Raw genomic sequence first — 19,177 nt, 5'->3', positions numbered from 1 at the left:
ATTAGTACTGTACTTCACCAAACTACTTTAGCCAAACATGAACAACAAAAAAAGACATCTTTAGAACTCAAATTAAGACTTTTTAAAATGTTTATGACCTACTATTTTAATGCTGCAATTTTTAAAGATTAAGCATTTTTCTACAATTAATAACCATTCAAGAAGATCCAAAATATTGTCCTTTCACTTTGATACCACTAGCAATCAATTCAAAAAGCACTTATAATTTCACTAATGCACCAGGAGTAAATGAGTATAGACACAGATGAAAATAATTTTATTGAATTTTTCTATTATTCCTTTAATTTTCAAATACCAGAGAATTGTTCAACTATTTATAAAATCCATGACGTGTGATAATATAGTATTCTCATTCTAAATTATGAAATTTCAATATGATATCAAAACAGTTGTTAGCTTCAACTGATATATTTTATCTATACAGCCAACTCTGGAAATAAATTTAAAGTAAAGATGGTGTTTTCTTTTTTAACCCCTTATCACTATAGCAAAAAATCTGAGGAAATTCAGACTTCACAAAAAATCATTTTAAGGGGTAAAAGAACTTGAGCAGTTCAATCATAATATCCTGAAAACTGACTGGGGAAGCCAATAACTTAAATTTTAAGAGGCAAAGATATGTCCAGAAATTAGGTTAATTCACATAAAATAGCAGATTTCTAATGCTCTGGATATCAAGATTGGAAAATACTATGAGGGACAGCTTGGATTACTATCACTGTGGTAAATGTGAACATGAGATAAGATTAATAAGCAAGCAGCATCTTACCAGATATTCCATATTATTGGCAGGACATTTTACACAACCATAACTTCCTACTGTGTCCAATGAAAAACTGCTGGACCAAGCACTAGTTGAAATTCTTAATTGCACCTGCACCAGAGAATATATATCATATTATTTAAAGATGACACTGCATCCATTTTAATTGTTGAAATATTGTTAAGCATTTCTCCTTGTTACCCCAGAGTACTGTGAATCTGTGGACCTATGCCAAATAAAAAAATAAATAACACAATCCAATACAATTAAGATCCAGAAAATTCTCTAATTTGGACAAATAACAGAAAACTTCTAACCTTCATTTTCCTCATCAACAAATAATACCCATATACAAAACCAATTTACAAGGCTGGCATGAAGATAGTCAAAACATATAAAGTGTTTTGCAAAAAATAAGGGCCATGTAAGCACACGCAAAGTCAGTTGAAATAGAGACCAAGGTTGGTGAACTGTGAATTGTCCAGTGTGGAAGGAATCTGAGATGAAGCTGCCAAGGAAAGAACAATCAGAGGGGAAAGAGTCAGGAAGTGAGTGATAAAGAAAATAAGGGAGGGGTAAGGATGGGGGGTGGGTGGGAAGAAACTGAAATTACCAAAGATTTCTGTAAAAAGAAATCTCAAAGACCTTGAAAATAGGTCAGTCACTAGGAAAAACAGTAACAACACAAGTAAATGTAGCTTTCAGATGTAGTAAATGAATTCAGGCCTTTACGAAACGTACAAAATGTAGGGAAATGATTCAACATTTGATGAGACAGAGGACTCTATGGAATTCGTGGAGAACATGGAACAACAACATATTGTTCCAAGTGGTTTAAAAGAGAAATGAGAATTAGGAGAGCAGAATTTATGTCCTGCACAGCAAAAATAATGAAAAGAATAGAAAACCTTGAATCTCCAAGGCAAGCCTCACCAAAGAAACAAAAGAAAGAACAACAGGTTGGGAATGCAAATACAAAGAAATAAAAGGCAACATAGAAGAAAAGATAAACCCAAAAATATTAAAATAAAATAAACTTGAACACCATAATGAAGGATATAATAGAAAAGAAATGTCTAGAACTTCTAAAGATAGGAAATGGAATCCCAACTGAAAGAATTCATAGATGGCCTCCAGGAAAAAAACGAAAACAAAAATTTCAAGGCTGAAAATCCCAAGACGCGTAATGGTTTAATTTAACAATTCAATTCAGAAGCAGTAAGTTCTTCAAGCCATCAAGAGAAAGGCTGTCAAATACAAAGTAAGGGACATTCAAATAATGCAAGATTAATCCTAATTCATTAGAAAAGGAAACAGGGAATAGAATGTGTTCTGAAAAGAATTAGAACTCAGGATGAAGCCCAGGGTAAGCTATACTGCAAATCTAAGCTTAATCATACAGGATAAAAGACGGACATTCAGTAATAAAGAAAAGTTTGAAAAATATTTTAGACATAAAAACAGAACAGAAGAAATTATTTGCTTCCTGGACACACAAATCAACTGAACTACAGGAGTAAACAAATGCAGACATGATCAAAAGAGTGCCAACAGAAAGACCAGTAAGAGACTTCTTTCTAAAAGTTCAGAAGGAGGCAGGGGTGAAGGTGGAAATTTGGTAGAAGTAATAGTGAAAAGGTGGACAAGAGGCATTGTGGACAGAACCTGGGGACATCCTGCTTACAGGTGAATGCTTCTGTTGTGGGACCACATTACAACACAGGAGGGTACATTAAAGGGGGAGAGGAAAGAGGGAGATAGAGAAGACTGAGGGATATGCCAAGGTCAAATCAAGGCCTAACAATAAGACCTCTGTGACCTCAGAAAGAGAACAATCTACAGTAGAGTGGGTAAAATGAAGAGGGGAAAGATTAAAAATGGGGGGAGTTTGTGGAGCCAAGATGGCAGAATAAAAGCAGGGACTTCTCTGAGCTCTCCACCAAAGCCCTCCAAATACCAGTAAAAAATGATTCTAAACAAATTCGACAGCTACAGAACCCACAAAATGACACAGTGAAACAAATCTCTAGCCCAAAGCAACCTGGAAAGTTGACAAGAGGGTCTATCACACCGGGCAGGGAACAGAGTACAGTCTGGTATAGGCTATATTGGCACAGACAGTCCGGAGCAGGCCTCAGGTCACTGAATCATTGGCAGCTGTGACAGTTTCCAGACTACTCATCCCACAAATGCCAAAAAGGTCAGTGAGAAAACTGTGGGACCTGGGTGAAAGAAGAACTCTCAATCTGGCTGGTCTGGCCCCAGCCTCAGGATGGGGGTGGGGGGTGGCAGCAGGGCAGCAGCAGCAGTGGCAGCAGCAGCAGTAGCAGCAGCAGCGGCACTGACCACTTCGGGAGCTCTGGGACCACAGACAGTGGGAGATTGAGCAGGTGATATAAAATCCCGGGACAGTATACCCATATCCACCCTCACTGGAAGCAGAGTCCTACCTTGACAAAGATTTAGAAACACAAGTGTTTGGCTGGGAAGATGAGTAAACATGGTAAAAGAACTCAGACTACAGAATCTCACTTTGGTGACAAGGAAGATCAAGGCATACAACCAGAGGAGGACAGCAGGGTCAAAGCTCCTACATCAAAAGTCTTCAAGAGGAATATGAATTGGTCACAGGCCATGCAGGAGCTCAAAAAGGATCAAGAAAATCAAGTAAGAGAAGTAGAAGAAAAATTGGGAAGAGAAATGAGAGTGATGCAAGAAAATCATGAAAATTAAGTCAACTGCTTGTTAAAGGACACCCAAAAAAATACTGAAAAAAATAACACCTTAAAAGATAGACTAACCCAAAAGGCAAAAGAGATCAAAAAGCCAATAAGGAGAAGAATGCCTTAAAAAGCAGAATTGACCAAATGGAAAAGGAGGCCCAAAAGCTCACTGAAGAAAATAATTCCTTAAAGATTAGAATGGAGCAAATGAAAACTTTATGAGAAATCAAGAAATTATAAAACAGAACCAAAAGAATGAAAAAACAGAAGACTGTGAAATATCTCTTTGGAAAAACCATTGACCTGGAAAATAGATCCAGGAGAGATGATTTAAAAATTCTTCGACCACCTGAAAGTCATGACAAAAAAAGCCTCAACATCATCTTTCAAGAAATTATCAAGGAAAACAGCCCTGATGTTCTAGAACAAGAGGGTAAAATGGAACTTGAAAGAATCCACCGACACCTCTGAAAAGAGATCCTAAAACAAAAACTCCTAGGAACATAGTAGCCAAATTCCAGAGCTCCCAGTTCAAGGAGAAAATATTCCAAGCAGCCAGAAAAAAACAATTTGAGTACTGTGGAAATACAATCAAGATAACACAAGATCTAGCAGTTTCTACATTAAAGGACTGAAGGGCTTGGATTATAATATTCTGGAGGTCAGAGAAGATAGGATTAAAACCAAGCATTACATACCCAGCCCAACAGAGTATAGTCCTTCAGGGGGAAAAAAATGAACATTCAATGAAATAGAGGTGAGAAAACCAGAGCTGAATAGAAAATCTGACTTTCAAATACCAGAATCAAGAGAAGCGTGAAAAGGTAAACAGGAAAGAAAAATCAAAAGAGACTTATTAAAGTTGAACTGTTTACATACCTACATGGAAAGATAATATTTATAACTCCTGAGACTTTTCTCAATATTAGGGTAGTTGGAGGAAATAGATAAATAGATAGAGGGCACAGGGTGAGTTGGATATGAAGCGATACTATCTAAAAATAAATTAAAGGGTGAGAGAAGAATATATTGGGAGAAGGAGAAAGGGAGAGACAGAATGGAGTAAATTATCTCACATAAAAGAGGCAAGAAAAAGGTTACACAATGGAGGGGAAGGGGGGAGGTGAGAAGGATTGAGCCAAATCTCATTGGATTTGGTTTAAGAAGGAAATAACACACACACTCAATTGGGTATCTTACCCTACAGGAAGGGGAAGGGGATAAAGAGGGGGACAATGATAGAAGGGAGGGCAGATTAGGGGAGGGGATAGTCAGAAGCAAATTCTTTAGAAAAGGGACAGGATCAAAGGAGAAAATAGATTAATTAGGGGATGGGACAGGACTATTATAGAGGTATTTTGCATTAACTACACATGTATAACCTATATTGAATTGCTTGCCTTCTCAATGGCAGTGGGTGGGTAGGGAATAAGGTAGAGAATTTAGAATTCAAGGTATTATAAAAACTGTTTTTACATGTAACTGGGAAACAAGACATACAGGCAATGGCATATAGAAATCTATCTTGCCTTTCAAGAAAATAAAGGGGGAGGGGATAAGGTGGGCAGGGGGAATGATAAAAGGGAGGGCAGACTTGGGGAAGAGTTCATCAGAATGCATGCCAGTCGGGGTGGTGGGGAAGGGAACAATGGGGAGAAAATTTGGAAATCAAAATCTTGTGGAAATGAATGCTGAAATCAGGATCCAAAAAGATGTTGACTAACTATATCACTTCCAAACCCAAGGGGATTGAATTTAATAGGGATAACTATTCTTAACACTAGGCTCAAAAATTCAATAAAACAATATGGGATGATAACTCGACAGAAGTTTGAAAAAAAAAAAACCAAGCTCAATATCAATCGACTTTATGATATGGCAGCCAGAAAAGTTAATGAAATCTTAGATTGCATTATAAGAGAAGGACAGACTAGAGAGGTGACAATCGAGCTGTATTCAGCCCTGGTCAGTTCATTTTTTGGAACAATATACTTAGTTACAGGTGTCACATTTTGAGAACCTGATAAACTTAAGAATGCCTAGCCAGCAAGGGCCTTTAGATCATCTTTCACATGGATCAAATGAAGGGACTAGGAAAGAGAAGACATGGGAAATATAAAAACTCTTTTCAAGTATCTGAAGGGTTGTCCTATGAAAAAAGGGAACAGACCTGCTCTGCTTGGCCTTAAATAGTCCAGTCAATGAGAGTTTTCCATCTATAGAGGACACTCACACCCACCTCACTACACTGCAACCATTGTTCAGCCATGCCCTCTCAGCACGGATTCTACCTCCTCATCTCTCCCATAAGTATTCCTTCCCTTTATTCACTTCTTGCTCTAGAAATAATAATCAAACTAGCACTATCATAATTGCCCTATGGTTCCCCCATCATCATTCCCGTGACTTCTTAAACCAAAATACTCTTCAGAGACTACTACTCCCCTATGAGTCACCTTCCTCTAATACGATAGCTTTCTGAGAGTACCTATTGTCTTTCTTTGTGTATTTGTAAGCACAGTGCTTAGCCCAGTGCCTGGCACACCATTAGTGCTTGAGGAATATTTTTTTTATTCATTTAACTAAGAACAATGTTAGAAGATACATAGGCTTGTCTGTGAGGAAAAACATCATAGCACCTAGAATTATCCAAAATTGAAATGGGCTGTCTCAGGAAGAAGTGATTTCCCTTTCACTAGAGGTCTTCAAGCCAGGAGGAGGAAGAGCTATCAGTATAATACAGAGGGGGATTCTTTTTGAGCCATATGGCTTTTAAAGTCCTTTCTTATTTTAAAATTTTGTAATTCTATGGATGTGTCATATGGAACCTGTGCTTATCATTTGCCATTTGTTAATTAATATTGTCATTTATTAATTGATCATATGTTAGTATGTGACCTTACCTACCTAGACCCCTAACTTTCTTGCTAAGTGGCAGAGGCCTGTTTTAAAGTCTTTAACTAGCCACTCTTCTCTGTCCAGGAGCTGTTTTACTCTCTTGCTCACAACCCATTGTGACACAAAGTTCCATTTCAAAATGCAATGCAAAGTATTCCAGGTCCTGTGGCAAAATGTAACCAACCCATGGGATGAATTTACTACCACCAATCAACATGGGATTAAAAATCTTGCATTTCTAACCTTCAACATAGAAAGCTCTGTGGGATGTTGAAAAAAAACAGCTTTTTTAACAGCCCAGTGGTTCTGACCATGGCACTCAATAACCATGTCTCAGAGACATGATCTGGCCCTAATTCCTGCTGGGGCATAGAGCCAACAAGAAAGCATATGATTGGGAGGCTAAGTGATTCTCAAAGTCTCTATGTTACAACTAAGAATGTAACTATTATAATCTCTAACATCAATGAAAACATACCTTGTTTTTACTAAAGATGTTCTTCTTCTTGAAAGAGAATAAAATAATGTCCCTATAGTCAGCTGGATGCTTCACATGGATATCCTCTGCACGATACTGGAGGACACGAGAAGTTTTATTGATGAGCCAGTAGGGACTAAAGACAGACAATATTATACGGCTGCCAATTCTCCTAACATGTATTGATAGGTCTACTGTCATCACTTCCGTGGAGTCCGATGTAAAACACACAAGAAAGAATTCAGGCAGTGCATCTTGTATACGAAAATGTCCATTCCAATTTTTGCCCTGATATTTCATCAGGACTAATTCCATTATTTCTCCATTTATTCTTGAATAAAGAACATCAGCAGTACTGCCTTCTGATAGCTCGTGAGTATCTGCAGTTCCCTGAAAAGAAAACGGTTCTGGCTGGTAAACACAGCAGCATTACATACCAAGGATTACTGACCTGTAGTTATTTTGATAAAGGGAAAAAGCAAGAGCAATAAGCAAACAGAAAGAATGAAGAGCTGAAAATAGAGTGCCTAAACTGCAAACCTCATTCTATCACGAACTACAGCGGATGTATGTTACTCTATTTAACAACAACTGAGTTACCTTTTCTGTCAAAGAGGAATTGTAATAGTAATTCTATTAATTTTGGTGTATTATATCAAGCACAAAATGAGATAACAAATGAGACAGAACTTTAAAACTTAAAATGCAATAAAAAACATAAGGCCACAGTATAGTGAATTGTAAATGTTTCGTGTATATACATACACACATATACATATACATAAACATATGTAAACATATATATATACATATAAAAGCAATAATAATAATAGCTGCTAACATTTATATAGTTGCCTACTTTGTTCTAGGCATTGTGCTAAGTGCTTTACAAAGATTATTTCATTTGATCCTCACAACAACCTGGGAGATAAGCGCTATTATTATCCTCATTTTACAGCTGAAGAAACTGAGACAGAAAGAGGTTAAGTAATTTGCCTAAGATCAGACAGCAAGTAAGTATCTGAGGGTGGATTTGAATTCAGATCTTCCTAACTCCAAACCTAGTGTTTTATCTACTGCACCACATAGCTGCCTATATATACATGTACACAAACATTATAGACAAATAATAGAGATCATTTTCTTCCATTCTGCCTTCAGCTATGAAAAAAATCAAGGAAAGAGGGCCAGGAGTAACTGAAGAAGTATGGAACTATAGGGGTGTCAACTGAAGTTAGTACCAGTAACACACTAACATCCATAGCAGTAACTCCCAAAAAGTCTTCAATAAATAAACACACTTGGTTGTATTATTTTATGTATGTGTGTGTGTATGTAGATAAGTAGATAGGACTAGATCAACAGAGCAACAGATAGATTGACAGTTACCCCATATTATTAATTTAGAGCAATGTCAGACCTCAAATACTACTGATACCTAAAAATGATTTCATCTTCATGTAACAATATTAGCCAAACAATATATAAAAGTCATACCTCAAGTAAATATCTTAAAGAATATGGAAGTAGATTCCTCAAAACTACAGATGGATAGAGATGAATAATGTATGCTGGATCCCAATCTTCCCCATGAGTAGAAATATAACTCAATTCATCAGGAACAGCGACTGTGTTTACTATCAGTGGTAGGAAGTTGATTTCAGTTGATGGGCACTGCAGAACGCACCTAACTTCATTGCTTCTATGAAGCTCCTCCTTCCAAGAAATATAGGTTGTTGATTCTTTAAATTGACCCTTCAAGATTCCAGCTGGCTGAAGGTACAATTGACATCTATGGGAAAGTAAATAGGAAAAAAATCTTTAAAGAAATCAGAAACAAAAGATGTAGCTTCTAAAACATTAATAACTAATTAAAACGAGATGCTTAAATAAATGCACAATCAATGAAAACAAGTCTTAAAAAGGGAACATGAAAATAAATTGAAGGTCAAACATACATCAATTATTTTTTCCGAGAAATAAAATGCACAATAATAAGAAAGTACATACCAACAATTTCTCAAGGAGAAGAAGCTTTATTTAGAATTCATTAAGTCTCAGTATAGAGTCAAACTTTGGAGCTGCATTCCCAGCCAAAAGAAATTAACTTTATAAATGAAGTTCAAAATACAAATTTTAAATTTCTATATATTAAGAAATAATCTACCTATATGAATCTAATGGAACATGGAATTCCTCTTCAGGTTTGGCTGTTCCAATGGGTTCCAGTAACTTAGCAGTCCTGACAAATTTATAGATGGTAAATGGAATAGAGAAATGGTTCTTGATCTACGGAACAAAAAGACATATATTATTAAATGAAAAGGTCATCCCTCAAATTCAGCTTATCTTTAATTACCGTTGCCTCTAAGAACTTCTACTGAAAAAGAGAACTCTTTCTTAAAATTGAAAATATTATAAAGGAGGTGCAAAATATCTCTGAAACCAGTGCTTAAGGATGGTCTGTCTTATCTTTCAAGTATTTTTCCATTTTTAAGTGGTCATTAATATTTAAGAAAAATAGTTTCTTATTCCCAATATGTTTACAGGCTTTCCCTCCCTTTCTATTGGTTAGGAAGTTACTAAAACCACCTTGGAAAGAGTTACTAAGAGTCATAACTAGAGTGGTTGCAATTGGAATGTAGAGAAGTGGCATGCATGTAAGTGCAAAAACAAAATTAATAGGATTTAGCAAGCGATTGGATAGAGCTGCAAGTAGTCAAGAAGAGAAAAGAGAAATATGTCACTGAGCATTGCCTGAGCCACCAGGATGATAATGCTATTATCATAAGAAACAGAATGGATGGGAAGATGAACCAGTGTTCAAGGAAGACTGCAGATATGCTGTTTGAAGTGCTAAAGGAAAAGATGTATAGGCAATTACAGATCAATCAATCAACATTTACTAAGTTCCTATCATGCATTGGGCACTATGCTAAACACTGGGGACACAAAAAAGGTAAAAGACAGTCCTTGTCCTCAAGGAACTTAGAATCTAATGGAGAGGACAACAAGCAAACAATACATACAAAGCAAGCCACAGACAGGATAAATAGGTAATAATTAACAGAGTAGGCACTAGCATTTAGAGGTACTGGGGAAGGCTTCCAGTGAAATTTGGCATTTTTATTAGGACTTAATGGAAGCCAGAGATGTCAGGAGGCAGAGCAGAGGAGAGAAAACATTCCAGGAATGGAGCTCATGCCTGGAAAATAGACGGAGGACTTCAGCTCAGGAGATCTCAGAGCTGGATATGTATCACAAAGTCCTGGGAAGAGATGAGATAACCAAGAAAAGGTTTAAAAAGAGACAGACAGACAGACAGTGCCAAAGAAAGAGTTTTGAGGGACACTGATTATTAAAGGTAGGGAAAGAGGATGAACAATATAGAATGAGGAAAGAACAACAGACAGGACTGTTGCCCAGATTTCAAAAATATGAAGCGGTATAACCAGTACCACTGTATTCTAACATGCCACATCATGTATCATTACTTCACATCTTTTCAAAAAGAAATGCTTACTTATGGTAATACATAATGAATACTATGGATAGTTTGGGAAAGAAGGCAAGGTGGTCAAAAAAATTTTTTTTTAATTTTTCCCGAAAGTAAGAAATTACAAGCCATTATCTTTAATACAGAAGTACTGCAAAACAAAATAAAAGATGTCAAAAAATGCAAAAACTTTTTGAGTAATTTATTTCCAATGCTCTCTTCTGGTTTTTTGAAAAATGTACTCAAAAACTGAATACAAACAAAATAAAATTTCATACTACTACTTATCTACCAAACTCCACTAAAATACTACTCAATTTTTTAATTTTACTGTATAGCAAAAACTCATTAAATTCAAAAATGTAAAGGGCCTCAAAATGGTCTTTAAAATTAAGTTATTTTAATAGATATTTTAAATAAAGAACAATAGAAAAGCAGGCTACTTAGAGAATAAAGATTCTTCAAAATGCATGCTTAAAAAATAAATTAGTGTTGGCTTAATGAAGCTTTAACTATGTTTGCCATAAAGGGAAATAAATGTCAAGCTAAAGGGGCACAGACTAATCACTCGTTCAACAAGCATTTATTAAGTGCCTACTGTAAACCCAATACTATGCTAGGTCCTGGGGATACAAATAAAAAATATGAAACAATCCTTAATCTCAAGGATCTGACATTCTATAAAAGGATATAATGGGTATAGGTATTAGTATATACAGAATAAATATATGCAGAAAAATACAGCATAGTTACAAAAGAAATGTACCAGCAAACTGGAATAAGGAAAAATCACTTTTAAGTCTCACCTGCAAAGAAGACCGAAGGGTAATCACTTTATTCCCTTCTGTTGCATCAATCTGTATCAAAGCTGAGTCAGAAAAATTAACACAGGGATTCCGTACATTATATAATCTTCGTCCAGGTCGTGTGATAGGAATATTAGCTATTTCTGTGTATCCATAAGGCACTAATAAAAAGAATTAAGATTTACATAAGTAAAATGGCAAAAAGAAAAAAAAAAAGGCCAATCAAAATTGATCATAATTTCAATAAAGGAGCAAAATTAAGTCCCCAGAACTTAAATTTCTGTAGAAACTTACTTCATCAAGTATGTTTCTAGGACCCAGAAACTAGATAAACAGTAATTAATTCGTGGCTATTTAATGATCCTTATATCTTTTCCATTGTCATAATACTCAAAATGTTAGATGTAGTTTTTGATTTTACAAAAAGATCAAGGAAGAACAGTTTTACTATTAATTATAACCATTTGATTTTAATAATAGCTCACATTTATGGTGCTTTAATATTTTAAAAGCACTTTTCATTCCTTATCACAATTGATCCTCATAATTCTATAAAATAAACGCAGTATTACTTGTGTTTTAACAGATGAGAAAGCAGAGGCTCAGAAAGAATCAAAGGTTCAGATTTGCCCAGAATCACAAAAGTTTTTTATTAATTGTCTGAGGCAGGACTTGAATACAGGTCTTCCTGACTACAAGTCCAGGACTCTATCCCATACTGCCTGTTCTGAAAGGAGAAAAATGTTATTATGTTCTGTATGACAGTAGAGTGGGATGAAATTTTGGTGTTCCTTTTCCATTGTTTTTATTCATGTTTTATTTTGGTCCTGTTTTCACTGTTTTGAGGTGATGCCAACAAACAGTACTCAGTTATGATGACTTACTCTAACATCTTCTAGAACTTGATTCTACAAACACAAGAACTTCTGAGATCTAATACTGAACTTTTTCAATGAAAAGAAAACAAAGTTGGGAGGTTGGAGTAACCTAAAGTATTAAAGGATCTTAAAGATCAAAGAATCTTAAAGCTTAGAATAAGTAACACCCCCCAAAAAATTCTTATTAGTGTTACAGTTTAGCTATCACCCATCTACATTAGCTAAACAGAAGACAACTTTGCAATCAAACAAATATACCAAAAGTCAGAGTGAAGAAAGAGCTTTCTTGACGGCTCAATACCGAAAGTCTCCCTCGATGCAAGGGCTCTGAAGTGGAATATTCCAGTTCCAAAATCTCATCAATGTCAACATCGTAAATATCTCCTTTTACAGCTGAGCCCATGACTTGGAGATTAGAATTAGGTTGCACCTGAATAGGAATCCCTATTGCATTCTTCACTGTAAAGGGAGCCCTGTCTTTTAAAGAATAATCAAAAGTGGATGCAGTTCCCTCTGAAAATGCCTGAAATTAAAAAAAAACACAAACAATAATAGTACAAGTCAGAACAACATACGATACACAGTCTCTTACACTATAACTATTCAGCAACAAAAGCTAATTTAGCTAAGGGAAAAGTATGATAATCTTTTTCTATATTTACACTTCTCAAATAATTTACATTTTAAACAAATAGGTATACCTTTGATAAGTTATTGAAAACTGTGAGGCAGCATTTGGATATTGTTATGTTCATTGTATCTCTTGAAGAAATATGAATTGCAGTTTGTGGCTCAGGAAGAAAAATACAATCATCTCCTGGCATCAAACTTTTGTCCTGGACTGGGTTATTCCTCAACTGTAAGGAAAAATAAAAATAACAGCTATTGAAGTCTCATAAATTCAAGGAATTTTCAGCATACTTAAGTATATTTATCCTTTGACACAAGTACTCTACAAATACCTTAATTTTATTTTGTTGGCACAAATCAGCTTTCTTTTGCATACAGTTAATAAAAAAGGAAACCTGTCATAATTCATCGTGGAAGCACCAAAGTTATTTTCTCTGAGTCAGCTAAACTACTTCTCTTACATGCTCCCTAGAGCATGGTTATTTACTTAGTGTTACCTGCCTAATCGGTAATGATGTCTTACTGAGCAATCTAAAAGACGACAGGGCAAGGTAACTCAGAGGTCCAAAATGATTTTTTAAGGATGCACCAACTACTTTTCCTATAATTTTACCAGTTATAAATAACTGAAACAAATTTTCACATTAGTCACCAGTTTCCAGAAGGCTATTAACAAAAAATTTTAAATGTCCTAAAAAGCACTTCACAATTATTGCTAGTTATTCAATATCAAAGAGAGGCAGACATAATATTCATCTCCCTTTAACGATGAACAAAATCAGTCACAGATGGGTTACATTTCAGCCTCTGAAAGCCAATTTCAATACACAACTTTTGAAAACATTTGCCTCACCTCTGCATATATATGCAACAGAGACCCATAGTCACAGCAATAGAAAAGGATCTGTGATTTGTGTTAAACTTTCCCCTAAAAGCTTTTAAGTGATAACTGAATATAGCTCATACAGCAAAATAAGTTGATGAACACATTTAGACTTTTTAAAGACTGGCACAAAAAATACAGTCATGATTCCTTACTTCAAGTTTTAAATTCCATTGTCTATTCCCTTCCACTCTCTCAATCAAAGGTTCCCAGACAGCATGTATTTCATTATAATAGTGAACCTGGAAAAAAATAGGATATAATTTCAAATAAGAAAAGTATTTCAGTCTCAACTACTGAATGCTGTTTCTGGAGCAAGGAGAAAGAAGTCCAACTGGATAACAGTACATATCAACCATCATTTAAAACTATTCACGTTAACTGAATAAATATACCCAAAGAGGGTTTTTTTGAGCCCCTTTCCTTCTAGTCTGTCCTCATACTAAATGGTTCATTTCCAAAACAAACCTCTTTTAGAAAATGAAACAATAAATAAGCATTACTATAAATTGCCCCAAACAATGTAATTTATTAGAGAATGATAAATTTAAATGTGAAGGACTGCTAAAGAAAACATAATACTTTAACGGTAGAATTTTGGTTTTACTATTACAATAAATTTGCACTAGAAATTGACAATGTGTTGGCAGTACCTCAAGTGTCATGTCAGCAGTAGCAGTCATGAGAGAAGACCAGTTTTTAAAAGTTCCTGAAAATGCAGACTCTATCAGTAATAGTGGTATAGTTCGATGCCCCAAGCCACACTCAAAAGTGACTTGAACAGCTTTTACAACCATAAAAAAATTCTCTTTTATCGATGGTTGTTCAAGATCTTTGAATGTTTCTGTTACTTCTGTGGCCGTGTCGACTCCAAGAAACCAAGCATTACAATCATCAATAGATTTGATGGCCCAGAGGTTTTCAGTACTGTCTGATGTACTTTTTGAATCATCATCTTTTTTTTTTCGTGACATAGCAGCCATGATTGTCATTACAGTATTGAGAATTATTGGTGAAACCTTAAAAAAAAGCACAAGAAAGAAATTTAAAATGGTCCCATATGACAATAGCAAAATAAAGAAAAATAATTTATCTTAGTCAAAAAAATTAAATCCTCAAATTTTATGTGAAATTAAAAAGAAAAGACACAAAGTTACATTTCATGCAAGAAAGCCTTACTTCACTAGAGCTCTATGCAACTTCTCATTTCATTATATTTGCTTCAAATTCACCTTAAAAATATAAGGTAGAAACCAGAAATTCTTCAACTTCTACTCTCAGCTCTGGGTAAGTCACTTAATCTCTCCACATTTTCATTTCCTCAGCTATAAAAAAGGGATGATTCCTGATTACCCCAGTTATTACTGCACCTCCTACTAATAATTCTCTATTTTGTACAAACCCTGTTTTTACTTATTTCTAAATATATTGTAGCTCCTAACAAAATGAAGTTGCTTGAAAGCAGAGACTCTCCCACATTTATATTTATACTATAACGTTTGGCACAGTGCCTGGCACAATGAAGATGCCTGACAACTGTCTGTTGACTGAATGACTTCTAGAACCTATCTCACAAGGTTGATGTGATGTTCAAATGAGGTATTACATGAAAAATACTTTGCCACTTTTAAAGGTCTATATGGATATCTGTAACTACAATTATTATTTTATTTGTATGTGGAATCTATGCATGCATAGAAATGTTCATCTATTATTTTATGGCTTTGGCTTTTCAAGGGACAGGAGAAAGGTATGAGACAAGAAAGAGGCCTCAAGCTAAACCAAGCCTCATTCTTTCTTCTGTTGGCATGTTATTTACATTTCTATCCCTACTCCAGTTCATACCCTCACTGTCTCATTCTGGTACTTGTAATGTTAACAGAACAGGAAGATCTTCCCCCACACATTAACAGACATAACACATGGAGCCTGGGTCACATGGAGCTCAGATTGGGAGGAGCTTGTCTGAGAACAGAGAGAGAGAGAGAGAGAGAGAGAGAAAGAGAGAGAGAGAGAGAGAGGAAGAGAGAGAGAGAGAGAGACAGAGAGAGAGAGAGTACACAAGCAGAGAGTGAGAGCAGGCAGAACATAGAGAGAGAAGCAAGCTGTGAGTGGGAAAGGAAAGAATTTGTCTAGGGGAACTTGTTTTTGTGGGGAGACCTGACAGAAAGAAGGTTTAAGATGTCCGCCACTCCCTGGATTAGTTTACCCTGTTAAATATTACCTTCTGGATTTTAATGATGTCCAAACTAAATATTTTGATTTTCCCTTTGAAGAAGAGAGCTTATTATATTTTGTGAACTTACTCTGGAAATATGCATGCATAGTGGCTGCTATGGATATCGCATTGGCATTACAGTACTTTGCAAAATCTGACCATTTTCTCAAAATAATCTTAAACCCTACCACAGATTAATCCTTCTCAAACAACACTCTGATCATGGAATATTCCTTTCAGTCAATTAAAATATCTTCATTTGTCTTTATGTGTCAAAAATCCAATCTTAACTATTCCCCTTCAAAACTCTTTCATTCCAGTGAAAGGAGTGGATCTTCTTATATGCCAAACAAGCCTCAAGCCTGCCAATCTCTACCTCTTTGCTCTCATTTTTCCTTGATCTCTTATACCTATACAAATCCTACCTGACTTTCAAAGTTCAGTGCAAATCCTCCTCCTACAGGAATCTTTCCTATCCTACTCCAGCCCATAGTGGATGACATCTCCATTTCCCATTCAATCATTTGCCAACTCTCCCACAATATCTCTTTCCCTGAACTCCCAGCCCTTTTTCTCCCACTCACTGGGAGACTCATTGTCTCATTCCTCATCCACCTTGTAAATACTGACGTTTTTCTTCTCTCAGATCCTCTGGTCCTTCTTCACATTACTGGAAAATTATAGCTATGCTTTAGGAAGATTAATCATGTTATTCCCCTTTTCAAAAGTCTTTAATGTCTCCCTATTGCTTACAGAAAAGATGAAAACTGTTATTCAAAATCCTTCACAATATGATCTGCTTTTACAGTTTTGTCGTCCTCACTCCCCTTTTATAAATATATCGGATAAATTGGCCTACTCACTATATCCTAAACATGTTAGGATTGTTTTTTTTTTTTGTTCCCTCTGTTTTTCTCTTCCTCTTTTCCTTCCTTCTCCCACATTTTGTCCATTTAAATCCTACTCAACATTCCAGGCCAAGTTCAAATGAGGTATCCTCTATGAAGTTTTCTCTTATTTTTCAATCAGATGTGACTTTCTCCTCATTTTTGACATACACTAAAATGCTTTGAACCTCTTAGAATACTCGTATTCTATTTTATTTTGCACTAGGCCCCGAAAGAGATACAAAAACAAATAAGACAAAATTCCCGTACTCAATGAGCTGATAATCTGTTCCTTAACATCTTTGGGGATGCTGGAGCTCAATTATCCATCAGCCCATTTAGAGTCAAGCTGAAAGATTTTTTAGGATAGGAACTGTCTCATTCTCACAAAATAGATCAATCTTTCACAAAGTAAATATTCAATACACTATTTCTTAATAGAGGCAGATTAAAACAAATAAATGTATAATCCTATTCCCTAGCAGCACAACTACTACCACAAACAAAAAGCTGAGAAGGACCAATTTTCTGAAGAAACTATATTTTAATCTTTTAAGGGAAAAAAACCGTGATTTTTTATCATTTCAAACAATTTAATTCAATTGGACAAATATTTATCAGATGCCTATACACTAGGTTTTGCATCAGATAAAAAACAAAACATGTGGTCTCTAACTTTTAGGAATCTACAATCTTGTTTGGGAGAAAAAACTTAGTTCTCACCAGTACCAACCTTAATTATAAATTCTTCAACTATAACGTCTATATTTTGTTCTCCTGAAACATCCTCACATTTTTTCATAAGTAAAGAGCAAGGGTGTAAAACCTAAAGAAAAAGAAATGGAATTCGTATTTAGTAATTATGTAACCACTAAATAGCTAAATGTACATATACTAGCACAATGCTTTTAAAAACTAAAGATACTAAATAAATATATCATAGCAAGTGAAAAAAGCATTTTCTTTCATGTTAGCTGAAATCCATTAGGACAAATTTTTTCTCATTTATGGCAAATAAGTTAAACTTCTCAATTTTACACCATTGCAGACTTAAAACTCTTCCCTTACGTTAATTTACACCAAATCTTAAGTCAATGGCAGAAGCATGTGTCAACAAGCTCCCTGTACTCTGACCCTTCAAACATACATTCTTTTCATGATATAATTTTAATGCTTCAAATTCTTATTAAAGCAGCTAAATAGAAAATTTACAGTCTATTCAAGAATATTAATTTAACAAAAAGCTCTCACTGGAATATGATTATAATTTTTCAAACTCCACAAATAAGGTACTGAAGACATTAATTAAATCTGATTATACTATACTACAAGAAAAATTCAAAAGCTAATAATGGAGTCAGATTAGAAAAAATACCATAACTTTTATCTAACAATTTTTTACTTATGCTATCAATTCAATGGTTAAAAAGCAATCACTTGCTGTCTCAATAAAATGAAATTATTCTTTACCTAAAAAACAGAGTTTATTAATTAATAGTCAAGTTTCTTAAACAAAGCTGAGAACTATATTCCTTTTCACAAATCAGTCTGCACATCAAAAGCTATTAAAGTTTTAACATCACAATTTTACAAATTTCATTTCAAATAATTACATATTAAGCATGACAAGTAATGAGAGCAGGAACTATGATAACTAGTAAAAGTCATGTCTTCTACAGTGATATAAAATAAACTTTTAGTAGAGTATGGCAGGTAACAAATTATGCCAAGTGCTTGTAAAAAAGTTTTCTTAGTGCATAAGTCTATATTGTTGAAAAAAATAATACTGATTCATGCTAAAACTCCATTTCCACTCAACATAGCACAATTACTATGTCTGATAATTTTAATCATTCATTTCTGCAGTTCTCTAACATGAAAATTACAATCAGAAGTGATTCTTACTGTAGTAACATTTTTTGCTCCTTCTCTGAGAAAAGGACAGGCTAACACTTTAAGGTCTTCTACAGATGCTACCATCTTCTGCTCAAGTTTGGAAGATGACAAAAAAAGGTCACACTTAAAAGATGCTGTCAAAGCAGGGGCATCAGCCTTTGCCAAACTGGCAACAAATACCACTTCTGGATCTGTTATCTTTGCCTTTAGAGTCATATTTGGCCTTGCAGAACTTTCTGAGGAAAAAAATAAAAAGAAACAATGCCTAAGACACGAAAACGTTGACAGAATCTTGTAACAATAACATCGCTATCAGTTACCAACTATTCACAGAAAGATTAAGTACACTGAAAAATCTTCCTTTCAAGTTCCTGACATAAGTATTGGCATGTTCAAACATTTGAGGATAGAAAAGCAAAGGGACACAAAGAAAATCTTTGACTGATGTTATTAGTTTATACTTGTTTAAGTGGATACTTTTCTGTGGACTTTTAAGTCTACTAGACACAAAATTTGGAATAAAAATATATAAACTGATAATGCCAGTTTTCTGGTCTTTAATATTTTTGTGGCTATTTAAAGAAATGGTTAGGCCTAGAG

General features: G+C 35.0%; 1 protein-coding gene across 2 annotated transcripts in view; it reads right to left on the bottom strand.

Annotated features, from left to right (window-relative positions):
* Window positions 1-19,177, bottom strand: part of VPS13C (vacuolar protein sorting 13 homolog C) — a 188,637-nt gene that overhangs the window by 54,118 nt on the left and 115,342 nt on the right. For both annotated transcript variants that reach the window (XM_072616388.1, XM_072616396.1), the window contains exons 50-60: window positions 18,587-18,813; window positions 17,415-17,507; window positions 14,230-14,595; window positions 13,732-13,818; window positions 12,765-12,920; window positions 12,322-12,586; window positions 11,186-11,346; window positions 9,051-9,172; window positions 8,381-8,675; window positions 6,884-7,273; window positions 791-895 (exon numbers count right to left, since the gene is read on the bottom strand). In XM_072616388.1, coding sequence (XP_072472489.1) covers window positions 791-895; window positions 6,884-7,273; window positions 8,381-8,675; window positions 9,051-9,172; window positions 11,186-11,346; window positions 12,322-12,586; window positions 12,765-12,920; window positions 13,732-13,818; window positions 14,230-14,595; window positions 17,415-17,507; window positions 18,587-18,813 — 2,267 coding nt within the window. The remainder of the gene's footprint in view (window positions 1-790; window positions 896-6,883; window positions 7,274-8,380; window positions 8,676-9,050; window positions 9,173-11,185; window positions 11,347-12,321; window positions 12,587-12,764; window positions 12,921-13,731; window positions 13,819-14,229; window positions 14,596-17,414; window positions 17,508-18,586; window positions 18,814-19,177) is intronic.

This window comes from Notamacropus eugenii, chromosome 1 (genome assembly GCF_028372415.1).
Source record: "Notamacropus eugenii isolate mMacEug1 chromosome 1, mMacEug1.pri_v2, whole genome shotgun sequence".
Classification (NCBI taxonomy): Eukaryota; Metazoa; Chordata; class Mammalia; order Diprotodontia; family Macropodidae; genus Notamacropus; species Notamacropus eugenii.
Note: the sequence above shows the minus strand (reverse complement) of the source record. Positions and strands in the feature narration are given on the sequence as shown.